General features: G+C 44.9%; 1 protein-coding gene across 3 annotated transcripts in view; it reads left to right on the top strand.

Moving 5' to 3' along the window:
- The window catches only part of usp6nl (USP6 N-terminal like), a 69,449-nt gene that overhangs the window by 23,075 nt on the left and 27,732 nt on the right, over positions 1-18,642 (top strand). For 2 of the 3 annotated variants that reach the window (XM_079294151.1, XM_079294149.1), the window contains 4 exons: positions 11,998-12,065; positions 14,037-14,116; positions 15,586-15,625; positions 15,968-16,048. In XM_079294151.1, coding sequence (XP_079150277.1) covers positions 11,998-12,065; positions 14,037-14,116; positions 15,586-15,625; positions 15,968-16,048 — 269 coding nt within the window. Of the gene's footprint in view, positions 1-6,798; positions 6,926-11,997; positions 12,066-14,036; positions 14,117-15,585; positions 15,626-15,967; positions 16,049-18,642 lie in introns of those variants that run through there. The other variant, XM_079294150.1, reaches the window with a different exon arrangement.

The following is an 18,642-nucleotide window of genomic DNA, read 5'->3' as shown; positions in this document are numbered from 1 at the left end:
CTTATGTTAAGTTGTTGATGTTTTACTTAGTTCACGTAGTTATTTTAAGCTCAACCACAAATTTTCTCCTAAACCTAACGAAGTGGTTTTGTTAGAAAGTGACGCCAGGGCTCAGTATGTGACGAGGATGTGTTGAACTACGGTGTGGAGACTTCCAGTCCTGTTGGTACTGGTCTTGTTTGTTTCCATAACAACTGTAATGCCACTGAGTTCGTGTTGTAACAATTTATTGATTCTTAAAATGCTCCAAGTGGAACCTGCACGCCAGCCTCAAACCGCAGTATTAGACTTGATGACAAGTGCGCGAAAGTCACTGTGCGGCAGGTGAGCGTGTGTGTAATCAGCTGTAAAGGCGCAGACACTTAAACACAGAGAGTGCTTCAGAGATTTCGGCTGCTTTATCGACTGCCCGAGAAACGATTCGCACTTTTTTTTCCCATTTGGCTGTCGTCTTTATCTCCGTCCATCAGCCCGGCACAGGAATTCACCTTGGCTCTTGTCTCAGCGTGGATCAATGCAGGCAGATTTAGAGATGGCCTCCAACAGATACAGCACACACACACACACACGCATGGATTCACACACTCACTGCAGTGCTGTGCTGCCTTGAAGGTGCTGAGGTGTGAGGTGCAGGAGGCGAGCAGATGTTGTTGTTGTGAAACTGAAGCACTTTGTGCTTCTTCGCTGATCTTCTGATGTAACTCAGCGTAAATCTGCATATCGTGTTTATTTTAACAACAGAATACTTCACCCAGGATGACTTGGTGTGGGGAGTTGTAGGAAAACGTGAATTGTATTTTTGTTTTTCCGTTGAAAATATCTTTTCAGCGTATTGACCTGCGGCTCAGCTCGTAGCCTCCAGGAGCCCCGAGGCCTCGACGTCGGCCCTCCTTTAGAGCCGTACCCTGGGACCTCATTATAGTTCAGGAATCCGTCCCACGTGTCTGCGTTCTGTGGGATTCATTCAAACAGGACAAACAGAAACCTGTGCTACAGTCCGACTTAACAGCGAGCCTCCTGGATTTCTGGTGTCGTTAATATTTTCAGCTGAAGCCTCTGAAAATCTCACGAAGACCGAGAAAATAGCAGAAACAAAAGTGCTCTCTGGACACAGAGCAGTTCTGCAACATGAAGAGAGACTCGACTGCAGGCTTCTCCCGGTCAGCAGCTCAGTGTCTCGCTGCATTATTCAGCAGCTTCTCTCTCTCCGGTAACATCTTAACACTCAACCAAAGGAAAAAAGCCTTCGCTCACATGTTCAAATGCTGCACCAGAAGCTCCCAACAGGGACACTTTTATTGCCTGTGTGTTTGCATACCGACGTGTGAACCGTGTGTGTGTGTGTGTGTGTGCTGGAGCTTGAAGGGAAAACCTCATGCTGGTTAGTTAAGCAGTGAGTGCGAGACAGTCCAGGCCCAGCGGGTGTTGCGGCGCTGAAGCTGCCTTCGCTGACATCCAGCCCGTGTAGCAGCCGGGCTAATTGCCGGTCTGTCCTCCCTAAAGGGCAAAGAGCTGCGGTGCCTTCATACCGCTGCTGTCGGCCTCCATTGCAGAACACAGAGTTTAATCTCAGAGCTACGTTTTTCAGACAGCGGCTTCATCTTTATTTGAACATCTGGGCTTGTTTTGTAGTTTCCACTGCTCGTGTCATATAAAGTTGAAGGTATTGATCCCCGCATGCTTCACACCTTATTAAATTATGTATCAAACGGCTCTCTGTAGTCCCTCAAACATCATTACCGAGTTCAGACTTGTGTCTTAAATGTGTGCCGATGCGATGGAGGCTCTTCACCGGCTACGTGAACACTGCCTGCAAAGGTTGAAAGAAGTGAAGTTGTCTCTGTTGCTTGTGGAGAAAGTCTCCTTGACGTTCAGTCCGTCTACTTGTCCGTATGTCTATATCTAGATCTAGATCTAGATCTAGATCTAGATCTAGATTTTCTGCGGAAGTATAAATTAGGACTCCCTCCATCACTAGCTAACGTTCCAGCCAACCAACACACAGAAAACCTTTTTACAAGACTCAGCCTGAAAACGGTGCCAAAAACGGATTTTTAATTGAAGATTCCCACCTTTAAAGAAACATGACATGATTCACTGACGCTGATAAATTGTTATTTAATTACTGCCCAGGTTTACAATGAGCTATAAAAAGCTCAGTCAAACATACAATTTGATGAGAAGCATCATGCCACGTTGTTACTACTCTCCCTGAGGTCCACATAGATTTAAAAAACTGCATTTTACAAATCACACAGTACAACTGAAACAGGAAGAACACATGACAAACCAAACGGACAACTACAAGAAAGTGAAATTACTTTATTCAGCTTTTAAAGAAATAAACGATCGAAGCATTTCTTATTGCAAAATCCCTTTGAATCGGTTGACCTCTACGACCTGTACTGACTCACCAGGTCTGATCTGTGTCTGTGCAGTGGAGGCTGATAATTGCCACCAGCCCCGACTTGCCCCGTCTTGTTAATGACAAACCGGTGGCGGTCGTGATGTTGTTGGCACCAGTTTCTGTGCAGCCTCACCGGTTGTTTGACGAAGCGTTTGATCAAACTTGTTCTTTGGACGGAATTTACTGTTGGAGCTTCATCAGGTTAGTGGTGTTGTCTGTGCATGTGTGTTTTAAGACCTGGTTACTCAAAACAGAAATATGTTACATGTTGTTCCTCGATGCAGTGATTCATTTACGCTAGCTGTGGTCTTGAGTCTCGCCCGAAAAATCTTCTTTTTCTACAACCTAAGAGAAGGGCTCCTCCTTATGTTCCTCATTGAAGGAGATTGGGCAATGCAGTTCAATTGCAAATACAGAAAGAAGGGAAATGGATGTTTCTAATATAGTTGGAATGGTGAAAATCCGTTCGGCCACTTTGGAGATATCAACGTCTAAAGTCAAGGAAACCTGCAGGCTTGAGGAAGCAGCAGAACATCCCATTGGTTTGTGAACTGGGGTTTCTAATTTTGGCCGTCACCATCTTGTTTTTTTGCAACAAGTGAGCAGAAGTGACCATATTTGGGCTGCGGTGGAGTAACGTAGAGACGCCATAGACATCTCTGGTAGAGACTTGTCAATCACAGTGTAGCCCCGCCCTAAAGCATCCCCTGCTTTATGGTCTGTGTGACTCTAAATGGACCATAATGTACTAAATGAACATCATGCTGTATTGAAGAAGACTTGAAACTAGAGATTGAGACATAAACTCATGTTTACAATGTTTACTGAGGTAATAAATCAAGAGAGAAGTAGAGTCATTTTCTCATAGACTTCTATACAACCAGAGGAGTCGCCCCCTGGTGGACACGAGAGAGAATGCAGGTTTAAGACACTTCTACGTCACTTTTTCGGAATTGAAGGTTGCCGCCTGATCCGACCACAGAGGCATCCTTTGCACCATTTGTCATCTGCACATGCTCAGTGTGTGACAGTTAATTAAGTCGACTTGGTGGGGTCTCGCCTTTAAATCTGCCTCGGCCCTTTAATTAGACGTGGGTTTAAATATTTTAGGGTTGTCAAGCTTCACACATTAGAGAAGTCAATCTGGGTTTTATAACGTTCAGTAATGTCAGTGAGAGTGTTGTTTGCATGCCAGAGAAACGAGGAAATGACTTCCGACTTTGACCTGAACCAGCGAGGAACTAGCAACCAATGAGGAACCGTGACTGTTCTCACTTTCTGCAGAGCTTCATACAACTATATACTTTAGATAATAACACACTTATTGTGTCCCCAGTTAAAAGAAATGCAGTTAGTTTTAAAAAGCGAAGGAAGGAATAATGATCTGACTTGACGTAACTGTATTTAGCTCTCTCTGCCTCTGATCTGGTCCCACATTTAGCCTCTTTGAACAAAAGGACTGCATCTCATTATCTTCCAGGCTCGCTCACTGACAGACACTTTGATATTGATTCATATTTGCCTTGTGAGAATGTGTGTTGGCGCTGTGGCGCTCTGCTCATCGCTGCTCTTATATTACATTCATCAGTCACTGGTTTGTTCCTGCAGTAAAGACACCGGGAGACGCTTTCTGCTCATTTTGTAACCCAGCAGAATGTAAACCAACATGACGGAAGGCTACAAAATTGCTTTCCCACCTATTTTTAACCTTCGCTAAGTCCCGCCCCTCGAACGCAGACCGGCCAATAATAGCGTTATCAACAACGTTATCTTTTTAACCTGTTTTCATCCTGGATTTATCCTTCAAACACATATTGTAGAGTAGACCCTTTTGAACGCGTCTCTCTGAAATCGCCTTTTCGTTTCTCCACAAATTAGATAATATTAATGCAGGAAGTGCAGTTAGTGACAGTGTGGGGTAGCAGCTGGGGGGCGGGGCTTAGGTGCAGCATCTTATGAAGCTGAAGTTGGACTTATTTTTCATTGCATTTAAAGATCTGAATCGCCTCAAAACCTGATGCCAACTCTGAGCATTGTTGCCGAATGGTTTGTGTCTTTTGTCGTTGTTCATTTACTCACAGCAACAGTCGGGGCTTCTTTTTTTCGCCGCTTGTTTGTAGTTTTTCTTTTGCTCGACGGTGCCAGGATGCCCACCCACTCACCAAACTGCCTGCATCTCAGAACTGAAGACAGGAAACAGTGAGAGGGAGTTAAGTTGCATCAGGGCCAAATATGTAAATGAGATTAAAAACAGAATGAGACTCGACAGATGAAAGTATTGTCAGAAAATGTTTGTTGTTTTTGCAATTAAAACATTAGTCTTGTCGTGTTCTTCCAGAATGTTTAACACATTGTGTCTTGAGCATCAAGTTACTGCACAACTTATGTATGAAACAACTCGTCCTCAAAACTAAACGACACGATAGGTTGTTTACCAATCACTCCCAAGACGACATGTATGACCGTTAGAGAGTGCAAGTGACAGGAGCATGCTGGGAAACGGTCGCAGTTAACTACGTGCTTAAGTTAGGGAAAGATCATGGTTTGGTTTAAGATGAGGACGCTTGTTGCTTCACGAACGCACGTAAGTTAAAATAAGTCAACATTTCATACGAGACTCAAACAGCGGTCTACCGGGTGAAAGTCCTGTGTTTGTAACTTAGATTACATATGTAAGTTAAGTATGTTACTTGAGTTAACTTCGGTACATAAGTTAATTACGTCACGTGAGTTAACTTACGCATATGCAATTCAAAATAAGTCAACATTTCATACGAGACTCGAACAGCGGTCTACCGGGTGAAAGTCCTGTTTGTCTGCGTCGCTCCATTCATGATTGCTACAGCCACTAGAGGTCACTGCCTAACAATGTACGGAATACGGGTTGTAAAATACTGCTCGCACAGACGAGCTGCACGGACATTGAGAGGACAGTCGGTCTGGTGTCAAACCAAGAACACGATGTTTCCCAAACCTTAACAATGTGCTGCGAGGGCCTTCATTTCCTTCTGTCTCTCTTGAACAACACATCATACAGTTGTGCGCTTGGCTAACAGGATTGTTAAAACGAGACAACTTTTGTTTTGGCCTTTGGTCAAGTTACTCACAGAATTAACATGAATCAGCTGCAGTTGCTGAGTTGTTTTTGAACCACTGAAAGTGTCAGTGGAAGGAGAAACTGATACAGGAATGAGTTAAACGTTTGCTAACAGAAAAGAAGAAGAAAAAGAGCGAGGAGAGATGAAAGCCTCTGGCAGTTCTGAATCTATTGAATCAGGGTCACTTTTGAAGGTAGTGAAGCACAAATGGAGACGTTGATGAAGTGGACTCCCAGAAAATGGAGATGACGTCTGAAAGCAGTAACCCCCCCCTCTCACTCGCTCTCTCTCTCTCGCTCTCTCTCTCGCTCTCTCTCTCTCCCTCTCTCTCTCCCTCTCTCTCTCTCTCTCTCTCTCTCTCTCTCTCTCTCTCTCTCTCTCTCTCTCTCTCTCTCCCTCTCTCTCCCTCTCTCTCCCTCTATCTCTCCCTCGCCCTCTCTCTCTCTCTCTCTCTCTCTCTCTCTCTCTCTCTCTCTCTCTCTCTCTCTCCTCTCTCTCTCTCTGACCCTGGAGCTTCAGAAGTGATAACAGCACTTAAGTCCCATCCCCTCCCTCACAAACAGATACTTCCTGTACCGATGGAGCACAGCGATAGAGCCGCCGCCGAAAAGACAACTTCTTTTTTGTCGCTCATTTCAGCCTCCCCAAACACCCCCGCTCCCTATCTTCTGATACGCCACATCACAAGACCCTTCATGGTACATCACGTCCATCTCATAATGAAGTTTTAATGGAAACTGTTCATCATCAAACTGTCATCTTCGGTTCTCCTCTCTTCCCCAACTTGTTTGTGCTTCGCTTTGAAAGAAGTACAGAGAAGTTGTTCTCGTTTATTTTGTGGACAGTTCATGAAATAGTTTAATTGCTGTATTTGTTACATAAATAATCACATGGCGGTGGTTCGCTCAGCTTAATGAACTTTACTTTTTAGATGTTTGTTTTTTTTTGCTTTTGGATTAAACTGAAGCGACTAAACTCATGAACGGTCACATTTAACTTTTGTGACATTTGGAAAAGTTCCCCCTTCAGTTGGCTGGAGCCCTTGTGTCTCTCTCTCCCTCCCTCCCTCCCTCCCTCGCTCTGATGTGTTGAATAGAGCTTGTTATTGTGTTGTTGTTGTGTTTGGGTGGGGAATGCTGCGAGTGGGACTGACTCGCTCCTGAAGTCAGATTTCTTTCTGTCCCGTCTCTCTGGTCGTGAGGCTGCAGCACAACAAACGGCAGCATTGTCAACTCGCTGACCTCACTTCTCTTTTTGCCTCTCGCTCATATTTCCCTCTCTCCCGTCTGTTGGTGCGTGGCGGTGGGGAGGGAACGGGATGAGGTAGTTCAGGTTGTCTCTTGGTTGTTTGGACCCGGCTGACCGATGCGGACTAAAGCTCCGATTCGCTCTGAGGATCCACTGGGCGGCTTGAAAAGAGGTAAAAGATGAAGTGATTCATTCCTGTTGCTTAGTGGGGCGATACAGCTTGTTTGTGTCGATATTTACTTCGTACTCTATTGACTTGGTTCTGGGCTGGATGTTCCATTGCAAGTACACATGAGAGTTTTGGTTTTAACTGGTTTATATTACTTGACTTAAATGGGTTTGTCTGAGTGTAAATCCTGTGTAATTCAGTGTATCTGATGAAGAACATGTCTTGGAATGACGGTAGAACGTGGTGGATTTTCTGTGTTTTACCTCCTTTGAGAATCCTAAAGTAGTAAATATTGGTACAAAATTCCATTAAGATCTGGTTTAGTCTTCACAAGCTCAGACTGAATCCACGGTCACTGCAAATAGCTCCTAACATGCAAGATATTACATGTGTGCGGAGAATGGATGCAGCCATGTTGCTGCTGCACGCTGACCTACCTGCACAGCCGAATTATTTCATGTCCAAGTAACTTTAAACGTTGTTAAATAAGTGTAATCTCGTGACATGGATGTCCTGTAAAACGTTGAGCCATACCTTATGAATATGCATTTAACATGCAACAGGTGAGATGTGACTGTGATGTGTTGCATCGACCGTGTAACTCCTCACACAAACACCAAATGATGTCACCGTTCAGCAGCAGACAAGTGTCGACACTCTGCAAATGAACTATTATGTGCAAACACAATATGATGCCCTAATATTAGAATGCTAATATGCTGTGCTAGCATTAGTATGCGGATAAGGCTGAGCTGTGAAATGCCTTCAGTTGCCTTCTAACTTGAGGGTGCTACGTGCTAGCGTGCTAACGTGTGGTCGAGGTCGGGTTGTAGATGCAGACTGGGAGAGACGGATGATAGTTTTGGACGCGCCGTAATAACACGTATTGGTGGAGTGTTGCCTCGTCAGTTGTTTGTTGTGACGTGGGCGACTTCATTGAGGGTTCCAGCTTGTTTTGAGGCGCTACAATGTTTCAGTTTTACCTAAATTGGCGGCGTTGCTTCTGCATTGCTTGGGAAGTGATTGTCACAGATGCTTCACATTGCACAGTTTCTATTTTTATATCAAAATATTATTATTATCTTCCTTTAAATAAGACGTGTGCTTACGTAAGCTTGTGCAAACCAATTTCAACCAATACTGATCCCAGCCAGCCCACTGTTCAGGGGACTAATCAAGCAAGAAGGATTTTATTCAATGTCTGCAAAAGTGCAGTTCAAGCCTGGAAAACAGAAGTGCATCGTCCCAGTCCAAAGAAAACAATAGTTTCTGCCTCGAAAACTGCAAGAGTGCATAATCTGAGCCAATCTAACAACAGATGGAGCAACACCTGTGCCACTTTATTAAATGTCAAACAACCATAAACCAACAAAAAGGCTGCAATGTTGCAGAACTGAAAACTTTCAGAATCAAAATGTCTGTAGAAAATATTCCTCCTCAACAGTCGATTTAAATCCGTTGCAAGTTCAGTTTAACAGAAAGCTCGAAACTAAAACGAACCAGAGTTCTTAACCATCACCTTTAATAAAAGCTGCAACACTTCTGCTTTTTAAATGTCACGAGAGACGCTGTCGTGATATCGACGGCAGCAAATTAAGAAATCATCAGGTATCGTTTGAACGATTTCTTCCTGCATGTTTAGTGACCACATAGTGGATAATTGGACACTGAGGAGCTCTGAACGTGTGTGTGGTGATTAAATGTGGGCCCTGAACGCACCGCAGCCGAACCAAGTGAACTCTCCAATAAACATCTGCACAATTATGACTTTTAATATTATTATTCCTGTTTCGGTGCAGATGGCATCTACGTAAGAGGACAACAAGAACACGGTTTACAAAGAGCTGTCGTGAGTCTTTAGCATAAAGAACAAAGAGAGCTCATTACAGGAGCCCTCAGGAGGCTTCAGGAGAGCGGAGGACACCAGGGAGTGATTGTGGTCGTCGTGTTGCTGGTTGTCGGCGCTGCTCATTAACAGCCATGATAATGAGGAACAAATGCGCTCCTCCTTCCTGTCGCTTCCTGTCACACGTCCTTGTACTGTGGCGGTCGCCGGCAGAATTAAATGTTCCTGTGAAATGTGGAGTCTTAAACCTGGAGATCACGGCTGCTTTTAAAGCTGCTGGATTAAAGTAGAACGTGCGGCGTCACCTGTGAAACCCTGCTGGGGGAAGTCTCACCTCACTTCCTGAATTTTGAATAATCGACGGTTTTCCAGATGGTTTCTCGTGCATGAACACTGGTGACTCGTTTATCGTCCTCGGGGTTGACGGTAAGTTCCCACGTGACCTGAATGCAGCACGAAGCGGGGGGGGGGGGGGGGGGGGACAGGGCAGCGTCCAGCTGGCCATGTGGATGACAGGAGGGACATTTTAATCACAGCAGGACAGTCCGCTCACCGCTGAGGAGGTGAAAGGTCAGCTCTCAGTGGAGGGAGGGGGGTTCAAGCACACTCAGGTCCTCTTTAATAATCACATGATGTGACTTATAGTTGTCGTTTTGTTCGTTAATCCATGTTTATTCAACCTCTGTCTTTATTAAAGTGATGTCTGAGAGAAGTTTCTGTACTGTTGCCAACACCTTACCTGAGCTTTGACTCTCAAACCAAAGCATTCTTGCACACCTTCGCAACGAGGAATGTCTTCTACAAAAATCGTTTTCATTCTTTAAAGTTCTTAATTGTTAAATGTTGTTAAAACGCAAGCGCCTGTAGAGGAGATGTCGCTAAAGTAAATATGCCAACATTTGCATTTGAATCAGGAACGATCAGATACATTTTTGTTTTTCTCTTAAGGCCAAAATGCAATCAGAGCTCATGCAATTGCCCAATTAGGCAATGTTTAATTGCCCTGAAATTTGTCCCAAAATATCATCTCATTTAATGAGACTTTTCTTAATAAACTTTCCTCTTTTATTCACATAATCCTCTTTGTGTGCACATTATGTTCAACACATTTCAGAGCCACTAAGATAAAAGTAAGTCTTAAATGCTGCTTCCTCTAAACTCTCTGGACGAGTCCAACGAGAGAAAGTCCTCGACCACAAATACAAACATACGCACAACCCCGCGATCTCCGTCACGGGCTCCAGTGTGATCCTCGAGCTGTGAAAAGGGTCTAATTGCATTGAGCTTAAGTCAGGCCGCTGTGGAATACTAATATGTGTGTAAGGGGGCTCAGAGTTAAGGCCATAAGCTGCAGTGCAAAGAGAAGATTGAATAGCATTTCCTCCCCAACTCCTCTGCCTCTCACTATGGGAACCACAGGGCCTCCTGGGGTGGAATTCCCAGCAGAAAAAAGGGTTTTACTGTATTTATTTATTTGCCCCAGACTGTTGTGTACCCCCCCCCCCACCACACACACACACACACACACACAGCGTCGTCTCCTGCTGTGTGCTCTTGGCAGCCCACAGCGACATGCCTTTCACGGACACACACACACACACACACACACACACACACACCATCCTGTCATAAAAGTGCCAGCCGGCTCAATAAGGAGCATGTTTGTTCGGAGCGTTCTGGAACTCCAGTTCCTCCCGTCGAACCCCAGAGACCCGGAGAGGAAGCCGGAGGACGACTGGAGTCAAGTGCTTCCTGTAAAAGGGATGGAAAAAAAAAAAGAGTTAAAACGAAAGGGATCTTCAGCTCGATGGGCTTCAAAGGATGTGCAGCCCAGAGGCAGTGGTGTGAGATTCAAGCGCTTTGTAGTTGATAGTTTGTGCCGATATCGCGAGACGGAAGTTCTTCCAACCAGAGACGTTTTTTTTTTGCAGTTTAGCCGAAACTCAGCATGTTTCTATCGGTCCACTTGAAAAAAGTCATATTTAACAGTTCGATTATTGAAGATTTGTACTGAGGCAGGATATTGTACGTTTTGTAAACTAACTCTAATAATGAAACATGACTCATCGGCTCCTCCAGCATCAGTTGGTGTCAACATTTCATCCTCTTCTGTTTATTGTGGTGGTTTCAGCATGTAGTGTCTCCTCTCACTGCCTGTAGGTATGATTCATTACACGCCTCCGTTACTACACACTCAACATAAACACAACATGACCCCACTTAATACTGTGTGTGTGTGTGTGTGTGTGTGTGTGCCAGCTTTGTTACCACACATCCGATGTTTTGGTGCCCTCCGCGTTTGGCTGAATCAGGAAGTGTGAGTGTGTGTGTGTGTGTTGGAAATACTGATTTAGAGGTGAGAGGTGTGTGTTCATTGTGCGTATAAACACATTTACACTCACACAATGTGGCAAACACAGAAAAAAAAAGCTTTCTGTGCCACGGTGACGTCTCTCAGTCACAACAGCTGTCGGTGTAAACACACATTATTCTCTCAGGCTGAGGTCACGCTGGCCTCAGAGTGTGTGTGTGTGTGTGTGTTTGTGTGTGTGTGTGTGTGTGTGTGTGTGTGGGTGTGTGTGGGTGTGTGTGTGTGTGTGTGCGTGTGTGTGTGTGTGTGTGTGTGTGTGTGTGTGTGAGATCTCCACGTCAGCTCTCGGCCCTGGCACACTGAGGGAGAGTTGACGTAACACAGAAGTGCGTCTGTGATGACAGAACAATCAGAAAACTTGCAAGCAGCCCTTTTTTAACCAAACTTCAACCTGATTTTCAGACTTGTGTGACTTTGAAGTGACGCTCGTGGCCTACATTCATGCACCATAGTCTGAGTTGAAGGTGTTGAGGTTTGAGTTGTTTCTTTAAGTCATGATAACGTCGGCAGCGTAGCTCCAGGGGCGGCAATGTCTGTCGCAATGTTGGTCCAACCTTAACCTTTCACAATAAAAGCCAGAGTCACACAGCATAATGTTGGCAGGCGAGTATTTTGCATTTTTGTGTTGTTTCTTGGTGACGTCGCCCCCGTGACACAAAGGCCTTAAGTCATGTCTTTTTATCTGCTGTGTTAAAATACTGACGCGATGCTCTACAGCCTGGTTTGTTGCCTGTGCCTGCAACATTGACATTTGCCCCAAACACAGAGTGACCACGCTGCTTTTAAAGTTTGTGTTTGTGAAAACCTGTCGACACTCATTAAATCTTCCTTTTGTTGTCTTCTCTGTTTGCTCTCCAGCGTCTGATCAGGATGCGGCGGTGAAACTTGACCAGGAGCGGGCCGAGATCGTCGCCAAATATGACAAGGTGTGGTAAGCGCTCCGCCCAGCCGGCAGCGAGCGTACTTTACCCTGAAAAAGCTTCTGTGGTGGTGAAATCCATCCATGGATCACCGCCTTGTTGCCCGTGAAACACAACAATACCAGCAATCTGCCGCTGCGTGTTCTCCATATTTTCACGAGTTCATCAAAGGCTGTGATTTCAATGCAAGAGCCACATTCATGGTCCACAGTGTGTGTAAAGTTCAGTCGGCTGCACACTCACTGTGTCAGATGGGCAGTGTGAGACAGAAGTGTGTGTTTTAAAAGAGAATAATGTGTCTGTACATTCACTCCTGTACAGTTTCCATAGTGTGTGTGTGTGTGTGTGTGTTATTTATTTAGCTGGTGTGTTTCTGCTGAGGGTGGAGATGAATTTAGAAATATTTCACCTCAACATCTGGTCGTCAGACTGACCTGTGAGACCATGGACAGGCCTTCTGTCTCTGTGGCTGTAGCAGAATATTAACAGCAGGCGAGGTGAGCGCTTCGTGACTTGGTTCTGTAGCGTCTTGCTCGACGTTCTCAGATTGTCCCGTGAACTTTTCCTCACATCCACATTTCTGTAACATGGGATTTTTGTCATTCAGATTCTTGAATAAACGGCCAGAAATCTGCTTAGAAATCATTAAAAAGGAGCTTCAGAACGTGCGGAATCACCACATTTTGAAGTTTCCCTCCGTATCAAAGTATTCCAGTGATAGTTCTCTGTACAGTACTACAATACAAACAGGAGCTGCTAGTCGCTAACTCTGCATACTTTTGATGCTGCCATATTGCCAAAATGTGAACTATTACAGGCTAAAAATAACATGAGCAACGTTGTACTTCCTGTTTACATTCCACAAAGCATTATGGGAACCCAGAAACTATAATGGACGTGGATTTAAGTTTGTTTCTGTTGCATCAGTCTGAGACTCATTTTTCAGTGCAACAAAGCCTCAAATCCACTTGCGACATTTTCATACTTCTGTACTTCATGGTGTGAGCTTCGCGTTGACTCTTATTCAACTTTTTTTGTCCTCTTTCCGTCCCATTTGTTCTTTTCCTCACACACTCTTTGATATTCTCTCCCTGCTCGTCCCTCTTCCTCATCCTTCCTCTCACGCTCCCACTGTGGGTTCTCTGTGTCGTTGGTCCGTGATGGTGAATTCACTATAGAGCCAGTTTCTGGCCTGGAGTCAGACGGTGACGCAGGTGGGCGTCTGGCTGTTCATTTCACACCTGTTAATCACACACACACGCGCACACACACACACGCACGCACAGTTTCTCATGAACACACTCACGCCCACACACTTTCCCCAAGGGTGGCGGAGTCGTGGCTCCCCTCCTAATGTAGCAGCCAATCAAACCATGATTCTCTGCCCCTGAAGAACGTGGGTGGCATGTAATCTGCAGCTCAATCAGGAGTCGCTCTTCAGTTTATTCCAGCGCTCAACGGGCATCAGGAGAGAAACTGCAGCGCTGCAACTAATTATGATCTACACCGTCGGTTGTTTTTCAGATTCGTAGTTTTCGTCTTTAAAAGGTCAGAAAAGTCTCCAAAGTGCACGTCACACTTTGATCCTAATGTTTCAAATGGACGACTCATTTTTACTTTGTTGATTCTAGTTTTTGTGTTTATTCCCATTTCTTCGTGCTGCTGAATTTATCTGGTTGATTACAGCAGTATGAACCCCCAAAAAAGTGATTTAATTGCACAAAACGGATCAAAAGGATGCAGAAATAATAAGATGAAGATGCTGATTTGTTGAAAGTCTGAAGTCGGACTCATTTAAAATGCTTGTTTTCTGAACGTAGTTTGGATTAAACAGAGCGATGCTATGCTAACATTGAAGCTGCTCCATCAGCACTCACTGAGTTAACGTCTAAAAACCCAAAGTGCATCTCATCTGTTCCCAGTTGGCCGTCTGTCCGTCTTCATGTGATACCGACACTGTTCTCTCCTTGACTCCAGGGGAAAGAGGCCACCGTGGAGCCCTGGGAGGACACCAACTTCCACCTCTACAAAGTCATCGACCGCTTTGGCTTCGTTCAGTAAGGACTCGCACAGAAACAACACCGTGACCGGTCATCACTCCTAATAACTAAAGTCAGAACCAGTCAGAGCCCACTTTGAGCGATATTGAAGGGAGCAGGGAGAAGATGAGAGGCTGAGAGGAGAGTGTTTGTGGCTCAGACAGCACTGTGCTGGAGTGTTTCAGATATATATTTATAGAGGATACAGATATATATAGGCTGGCACATGCCGGCGGGAAGCAGCCTGGTTAGCCACAATCACAGGGCATCAGTGTTAGCATAGAGTGGTACGATGCACACCATAGGCGGTGGAAGATGGAGGGAGGAAAGAACAGAGAACATCGGGGTTGTGTGACGTTTGACGGGGACAGAAGTAGCCTGAGGTGAGGTCACTGGCTGGGTAGAAGAAGAATGATGCTTTTCCCCGAAAGTTGTGTCTGGTTCGAGAAGAGCTCTGTTGCGTCTGTTGATCTATTTATATAAAACCAGGAAATACCTTGTGTGTCATCGCTTAACTCGTGACAATTAAAAACAGCACACCTCATCAGGACTCATGTCTGCAGTGAGCTCACCTGTGTGGCACGGCTCGCTCTCATTGAGTTATTTTAAGCGTCTCTTATTTCTTAATAACGTCCTCGTTATTTCCTGGAAAAAGTGACCTCATTTGGAGTTAATCTTTTTTTTAAGAGGAAAGTTTGTTTGTTGAAAGGAATTTTTAGTTTGTTCTTGTTGCTGTTTTGCTTTGATCCTAAAATGTGAAAGCCATCGTAGACATGTTGGCACAACAGCTCAACTGTCACTTTTCATCTTGATGTTGACACATTGTTGTTTGTTAAAAACAAGAAGGAAGCAAAGAGAAAATAGTGCCAAATATTCATCAGCAGAGATCAAACATGCATTTTCAGCTGACCTCATTAAAATCTTAATTTTATTGTTTATTTATTGAAATCATAATTTGAACTTGAAAATGTCCACAAAGCATTGTTATCTTCCACAAAGGTTTGTGTTGTTGAATTATTAAATACAAGAATAAATAAAAATGCAACATATAAAATGTAACCTGATACAAGTACGTGAACGTGAAAATGATAATTGAAAGTTTTTACTCAAATAACAGAAACATGTGGAAAAAGAATGATTCTATTTTGGAGTTACATTTTCATTATCACGCTCATATTACTCTCTTAATAAAGTCCCCTGTGGGCTTCCGTACATGCAGTGTGGCTGTAAAGAGAAAAGAAAAGCAAAGTAACTCCTGCAGGAATGGAGGAACGTCTGATCTGTTTGCTGTTCGTGTGACCGCTGACATGTTTGATGTTCCTGTCGGAGAGAGAGAGACGACCCGGATTTCACTCCGTTGGTTCATCGATCAGCTCTGTTGTTTTCTGACAGCGTCGACTAAACTATGATTCTTCCACTGCACGAAGAAACGAACTACAAACTCCGAGGTCCTCGTTCACTCCTTCTCTTTCTTCTTCTCTCTTCAGTAAGAATGAACTTCCATCCTCTGACTCAGTGGAGCAGAAGGTGAGTTACTGCATTACGTCTCTTTCAAATAAATCTCAATGTTATTGCCACCATCTTAAAGATAATAAACTCCCTTTTTCCTGTTTGCATTGTTCCTCACATGCCTGATGTTGAGTGTATAAGTGATGTATTTGTGATATTAAAACCCAATTCCTGATCCCAGAGCTGACAGATGTGCTTTGTGCTGATCAACGTCTACAGAAGGATCGAATGCATCTCGACGGCTTCGAACCGCTTTGAACATACGGCGTGAACACGTCGCTGCGACAGCGATTCCCAGCGGACGCAGAAAGAACTCGACGAGAGGAAGTTATTAACGTGTCGCTTCTTCTCTCCGCTCAGCAAAAACAGGTGGAGGTGGAGAGGACCGGGAAATGGCTGAAGATGCTGAAGAGTTGGGACAAATACAAGGACACCGAGAAGGTGATCTACCGTTTGTTTGTCTTCTGTTTGCCGCAACGTCTCCTCCTCCTCCTCCTCCTCCTCCTCCTCCTCCTCCTCCTCCTCCTTCTCCTCCCTCTAAAATATATATGTCAGTACTGTGTGGTAGTGGAGGAAGTACTATAAGTAAAAGAAGCAATACCGCTTTGTCAAAATGCTTTGTTACAAGTAAAAGTTTTAAATTCAAGATTTCTCTAAAGTCAATGTAGAAAGTATTAAAGTAAAACTACTAGTGTGGCAGAACCGTCCCTTTCAGAGAGTTCTATTATGATATATATCTATATCTATATCTATATCTATAGATATAGATATATATCTCTATAGACAGTACTTAAATGTGTTGCAGTATAGTGTGTGTATCAGTCCTGGCTGCTTCATTGCCTCCTTTGTTCTTTCGTGGCGGGTTGTGTTGCGGTGTTGCCTGGGATTCATGGCGTGGGCTTTGAAATGTGGAACGCACTCGTGTCTGGCACCAAGAGCTCAGCGAGACGCGTTCTGTGGCGTCGCGTCCTCTTTAGTTTCAAATAAATGTGAACCGGCCGAGGACACGGAGGAGCAGCTCAGTCCCCGTCTCTCCGTCACACACGCACCAGTTGGACCTGGTCTGTTCTAGTCTGGCTCAGCTGGACCTGGTCTGTTCTAGTCTGGCTCAGTTGGACCTGGTCTGTTCTAGTCTGGCTCAGTTGGACCTGGTCTGTTCTAGTCTGGCTCAGTTGGACCTGGTCTGTTCCAGTCTGGCTCAGTTGGACCTGGTCTGTTCTAGTCTGGCTCAGTTGGACCTGGTCTGTTCTAGTCTGGCTCAGTTGGACCTGGTCTGTTCTAGTCTGGCTCAGTTGGACCTGGTCTGTTCTAGTCTGGCTCAGTTGGACCTGGTCTGTTCTGGTCTGTTTCGTCCAACGTTGACGATCAGCAGATGAAATCATGTGGTGTTGTTGTACATTTGTTGTCGTAACGATCTTTTTAAACTTGTTTGACGTCGGCGCCCGATGATGACATCACTTGTTTGTCACCTGAGGGAGACGTACCTGTAAATAAACAGCTTCACCTGAAGCTTTCTCTGCCCTACAGTCCTACTGTCGCTGCATACAAACAGTGCGATCTGCTGATTGTCGGCCATGTTTGTTTTGGTGCAAGAACACGAGACAGTTGTTCTGGTGGGACGTTCTGTGGTCGTTTCCCACATCTGTGCAACCCTGTGGAAACAACAACAACAACAACAAACACCTTCTGACGAGCTCCAGGTGACGAGATAAATAATAATCTGGTCACTGTGACGACACAGTACATGAAAAGATGCACAGATTCACAGCCGTGTAAATGTTGACACGCGTGTTCGAGCACACACACACACACACACACACACAGAGTGAAAGGATGATTAGTGGTGACAGATGCTCTCATTGACTCGCTCATCAGAGCCTAATTACAAAGGCTGTTGCACTAGAAACGAGCGAGTCCCACGTGTGGTGATACGAGGTTGATGGAGTGCTTTTGATACACACACACACACACACACACACGACATAATGTCATGAATCTAAGGTGATCACACACGTACATACGCTGACATGCAGGCGAGTTCATTAACATCATCTCTGTAAACCAGTTTTCTCTACAGGGTTTTATTTCAAAGAAACATTTCATGTTAAAGATCAAATATGGAAAAATAAAATCTCGTATCTGAGTCGTATTACGCATTCTTCTCTTAATTAATAGATTCACTGTTTTGTCTATAAAGTGTCATAAAATAGAGTAAACAACCCAAGATAACATCGACAGGTGTCTCGTTTTGTCCGACCAGCAGTCCAAAACTTACAAAACATTCCGTCTGTTGTTGTTTGCGACAAAGAAGAGCAGAAATGGTTCCACTCCTCACCTGCAGCCTCGGGGTAGTGAACACGGTCCCTCCCGTCAATCACCTGAGCAGCACATTCAAAGTCACCTCCCATATCTGCCGTATAAGCGTTCCGGCCGGTCGGCTTTCAAAAAGCTGTGGACGGAGAATTCACTGCTCCGATTAGCTTTGCTGTTCCAGCAGTTTGGGTTTTAAGACTTAATCTTCTCGCCCCGGAGTCCGCAATGATTTTCTGTCTCTTTTGTGGAGCGCTGAATTACTTTGGACTGTTCTGCATGCATGGCAGTCTCTGTATCTCTCTCTCCTCTCTCCTCTCTCTCTCTGTCTCTCTTTCTCCCTCTCTCTGTCTCTCTCTTTCTCCCTCTCCTCTCTCTCTTTCTCCCTCTCCTCTCTCTCTCCCTCTCCCTCTCTCTGTCTCTCCCTCTCCCTCTCTCTGTCTCTCCCTCTCCCTCCTCTCTCTCTTTCTCCCTCTCCTCTCTCTTTCTCCCTCTCTCTCTCTCTGTCTCTCTCTTTCTCCCGCTCCTCTCTCTCTCTTTCTCCCTCTCCTCTCTCTCTCTCTCCCTCTCCCTCTCTCTGTCTCTCCCTCTCCCTCCTCTCTCTCGTTCTCCCTCTCCTCTCTCTTTCTCCCTCTCTCTCTCTCTGTCTCTCTCTTTCTCCCGCTCCTCTCTCTCTCTTTCTCCCTCTCCTCTCTCTCTCCTCTCTGTCTCTCTCTCCCTCTCTC

The sequence above is a fragment of the Melanostigma gelatinosum genome (genome assembly GCF_949748355.1).
Source record: "Melanostigma gelatinosum genome assembly, chromosome: 22".
Lineage (NCBI taxonomy): Eukaryota > Metazoa > Chordata > Actinopteri > Perciformes > Zoarcidae > Melanostigma > Melanostigma gelatinosum.
Note: the sequence above shows the minus strand (reverse complement) of the source record. Positions and strands in the feature narration are given on the sequence as shown.